At 36.6% G+C, this 4,704-nt stretch overlaps 1 protein-coding gene across 5 annotated transcripts in view; it reads left to right on the top strand.

The window, feature by feature from the left end:
• The window catches only part of Wrn (WRN RecQ like helicase), a 131,334-nt gene that overhangs the window by 123,818 nt on the left and 2,812 nt on the right, over positions 1 to 4,704 (top strand). For all 5 annotated transcript variants that reach the window (XM_029532084.1, XM_029532081.1, XM_029532083.1 and 2 more), the window contains one exon: positions 2,887 to 3,092. In XM_029532084.1, coding sequence (XP_029387944.1) covers positions 2,887 to 3,092 — 206 coding nt within the window. The remainder of the gene's footprint in view (positions 1 to 2,886; positions 3,093 to 4,704) is intronic.

Below are 4,704 nucleotides of genomic sequence, written 5' to 3'. Positions count from 1 at the left end.
GGTCCTGAGTTCAAATCCCAGCAACCACATGGTGGCTCACAACCATCCGTACCAAGATCTGACTCCCTCTTCTGGAGTGTCTGAAGACAGCTACAGTGTACTTACATATAGTAAATAAATAAATCTTAAAAAAATAAAAAGAATGAAAATATGCATACTACATTAATATCTGGACATTATTTTTATTTAGCTATAGCCCTGTTACATAATTAAGCATTTTAATGAAGTTTGTTTGAAATATAAATTTTGCACAGTTCCAAATTGAAATTTATTTTGTATTTTTATAACAATATAATTTTTATAATATAATATTTTGTATTTTATAATATAATATTAAATATAATACAATGTTATATTAACTCCTCAAAAATAGAGTAACTGTGAGTTGAACTCTTACTTTCGTATATCTTATTACTTTTACTTATTATTAGATTTTTCACTCTGTAATTTTATGATTTTATAATTCTGTGGTTCTTGTTAGTTTTTCTATGTTTATATAATTTAAAACTTCTTTTACTACATTGAGTATCCTTAACTAGGCTTAATAAGTTAAGTAAGATATTTAATGAGGTACCTAGATAATACCCTGAGTAATTTCTCCTGTTCTTTATGTGCATGGAACTGGAAAATTAAGGTGGCTTCTGAGGGGCCTTCGACACAGGGGTAACATGATCCCTTTTAGGGCACCAAAGGAGGACAGCCAGTGCTGTCATTTAACTTTCCAAAGGATGCTTAGTATAGACTCACACGGGGCAGTGGAGTGGAAATAAGTAGATCTTAAACTACAAGTGACTTACTTATAAAACTGTCGTCTCAGCGACTTTACGATATGCTGTGATTTTTCTAAAACAGCACTAGCCAATAGAAATATGACATTAACCATACGGATACCTTAATTTTCTAACATCTACGCTAAAAAACTACATACATACAGTTACTTTTTATAACAGTTTCATGTGTTCTATATACTAAAATATTATCATTTCAATACTCAATTATCCTAAAGTTCTTAAAAAGCTCTTTTACATTTTTTCTGTGTTAAGCCTTCTAAGTCAGATGTTTTATGTTTATAACATGTCTTCTAATGCTAAAGTTTAATCAGAAATACTTTAGCCAGTATGCCAGTGTGTGCTTAGGAAATGAAGCTAAGAGCATTTATTATCATGGTCTTTATAGTGATTTTTAAGGCCAACTTGGGCTACATGAGGCACTGTCAAAAAAAATTAATGACAAAATAGTAACATCAAAAATTGTGACCCATAATTAGCTTTTATAAGCCTTGAAGGTGGACAAAATAGACTGGTATAAAATCAGTTTTTAAATTTAATAACTTGAATTACTTAACTTCAGATATTCAGTAGGATGTGATAGGTTAATGGTTATAGTACTAGATACAGAATGGTTTAGAGATAATTTATCACAGTGCATCAAACTACAGTGTATTTAACCTATGGACTACCAACCCTACTTTCAGCCATCCAGAGATACAAATGTAAAATATCAACAACTTAAATTCATGGTTTCAAGATGTCATTCATTAGACCAGCACTTGGCCTCTGATCACTGTGCTAAGTGTCAGCAGCGCTTGGTGACCTTTCCAACCCCAGTGAAGACAAATAAGCACGTTCTAGTTGCTTAGCTCTATTGTACTCAACACTGAAGATGAGGATGATGAAGAAAGGATATGCTTCAAGGAAGAGTGGTGGCTTATCTGTAGGAGACACTACACTGTGTGCAGAAGCTGTGAGGGAGCTGTGTTGGCACTAAGTGTGCAGGTCCCGTCCTTCTGAAAGCACAGCTCTGGTCAGACTGCCACAGAGCATCCTGTCCTGTGGATTCAGCGGGGTTTACTTTGGGCACATTCTGTCTTCACCTTTTCACAAAAACAATGCTGTGATGAACGTAGTCTCCCAGAAAACTTACCTTACAATAAGCATTTTAAGTAACTGATGTGGTTTGGCTGTGAAATATATTGTTGATTTAATTGTCTTAGAAACTTATTTGTAAGTATCCATCGCTTCTATTTTAAGAGCTGTTTTTAAGCCAGGTGGTGGTGGCACACACCTTTAGTCCCAGCACTTGGGAGGCAGAGGCAGGTAGATCTCTGTGAGTTTGAGGGCAGCCTGGTCTAAAGAGCGAGCTCCAGGACAGCCAGGGTTACACAGAGAAACACTTGTCTCAGCAACCCCCCTCTAAAAAAAAAAAAAAAAAAAAAAAAAAGAAAAGGGGGTACAGAGCTAAATAAAGAATTCTCAACTGAGGAATATCGAATGGCTAATAAACACAAATGAGAATATCCAGAGAGAGCAAAAGAGTTAAGCAAATTAAAAGCTGTTAAAAAAAAAAAAAAAAAAAAAAAAGAACTTTAAAAAAAAGAACGAATTTATTTGCATGTGTGTGTGTGTGTGTGTGTGTGTGTATACACACAAATGTGGGTCTCTACAGAGGCCAGAAGAGGGCATCAGATTACCTGGAGCTAGAATTAAACAGATGGTTGTGAACTTCTTGATATGGGAACTAAACTTGGATCCCTTGTAAAAAGCAATGTGAGCTCTTAACTACCTCTCTAGCCCCAAGGATAAATTATTTTAAAAAAATAAAATTAATTGGTGACCAATATTTGGAAATTGAAGTATAGTTTCCTTTAAAAGGATCTATGTGTGATTCTTGTTATTCTCAGGGAACAAAAGACACCATAAAGAGTTTTACCCATTAATTCTACCCCATTCCTCTTAAGGATGTTACCATTTGTGAGACAAGAATTCTTTTTTGGGGGGGGGTCACAGTCTTCTTCCTTCATATATAGTATTTTATCATTTTCACGTGATAATTTTCTAAAATATTTTGCTGAACTTTTGTTTGTCTTGGTTTTCTTATCTCCTACAGATATGTATAAAGTTAAACTCATCAGAATGTTAGTTCCTGAAAATATTGACACATACCTCATCCACATGGTGATTGAGATCCTTGAGAGCGGTTCCAACAGCAGAACCCAGCCTCCCTGTGATTCCAACAGGAAGAGGTGTTTCCCCAGCTCTGCAGAGAGTTGTGGGAGCTTTAAGAAGAGCAAAGAGGTGGTCACCGAGACCAAGGTATTGATTGCATGTGTGTTTGCCAAGTGTCACCTGTGCACTTTGCATGCCCAGTGGGTACATGTTGATCTACTGTCATATATAAATCTGCATGTACAAGGATGATGTCAGAAAAGCTGTTTTTAAAAAGACAAGAAAAGAAGTATGATTTCTTGTGTAGAATACCAGCTTGGATTTTACCTGTATTGACTTTGTGCTGGAGAAATACACCTTTTTCCAGATGTGGTTAATGGAGTTAGCTTTGTGTATCATGACAATGTATGTGGTTAATGGAAGTGAAGTCAAGTCTGATTATCAGTGCCTCCCATTGGTTGATCCTTCCTTCATTTTCATGCCCTGGCATACAGATTGCACTCTACACATGGGTTATATTATGAGCATAACATAGGGGGTCTTTTCCATAATTAGACAAAGTAAGCATTTAGTGTTATTTCAGATGATATTAATAATGCTTTGGATATCACTGTTTTTATCATGTGACAGATCATAGGCAGAGAAGAATCATTCTATAAGTGTGCAGGTTTGACTTAATGCCTCTAGGGTCACATGACTCTCTGATAGGAATTGATGAGCTTTTCATAAATTATCTTAGTTCTTCCATGGTAAACTTGATGTGACAGCTTGTAGTTGCGACCGCTGTGCTAGAGATGAACCTCTGAGCTTTAGCACTGCAGTGATCACTAGAGGGGTTCCAGCCTCCTACTCGTCTCAATATTCTCTTTTTTAAAAAGGGAACTGAGTTTTTTTTTTTTAAACTGAACTGACCTTTTTAAATTCGTTAACTTTAGTTAGCTTTGTGTATTATCTTGTGTTTTAGATACCCTAGTAACTTAATTATTTGGGAATGTTGAGATTTTTCATAATTTGTTAGCTGTAAAAGGGATATAAGCAAGTGTGTATTTTTAGGTAGAGTTAATGAGATTTAACTTCCGTAGAAAGCCCGACTTTCTATTTCTGTAACTAATGCTAAGCACCTAAGACTTTCAAACTTGTTTTCCTTCCTGTAAACCCAGGAAAGGGCATCCTCTGCTATTATGCCAGCCTGCTCTCCTAGATGCTCCTCATCTATTGTTCATTTCCATGTAAAATTGGCTTTCCTGCCCTTGCAGCACTAGGCATGTCTCAGAGTGACCTTATTGACTCCATATGATTGCTCATAATACTGCTCTGGGCAGTGTTTAAAATGTGAAAACTGTTTTATGGACCGTTTCCCCACTGTTTTTTTTTTGGGGGGGGGTCTCTTCTCATTGTCTATTACATCTGTCCAGCTTGACTTTATTTTTCCTTTGTTGTTTCCATTTATTAAAAGTAGATTTTTTTCTCTTAATATATCCTTATTACAGTTTTTTCTCCCTCTATTCTTCTCAGTCTCCCCCCCCCCCCCACACACACACACACCATCCCTGCTGCCCTTCCCATTTGGATCTACTCCCTTTCTGTTTCCATTAGAAATCAGAAAACCGAGCCGGGAGGTGATGGCGCACGCCTTTAATCCCAGCACTTGGGAGGCAGAGACAGGTGGATTTCTGAGTTCGAGGCCAGCCTGGTCTACAAAGTGAGTTCCAGGACAGCCAGGGCTATACAGAGAAACCCTGTCTCGAAAAACCAAAAA

This window comes from Mus pahari, chromosome 19, assembly GCF_900095145.1.
Source record: "Mus pahari chromosome 19, PAHARI_EIJ_v1.1, whole genome shotgun sequence".
Classification (NCBI taxonomy): domain Eukaryota; kingdom Metazoa; phylum Chordata; class Mammalia; order Rodentia; family Muridae; genus Mus; species Mus pahari.
This window is presented reverse-complemented; position numbering and strand designations above follow the sequence as displayed.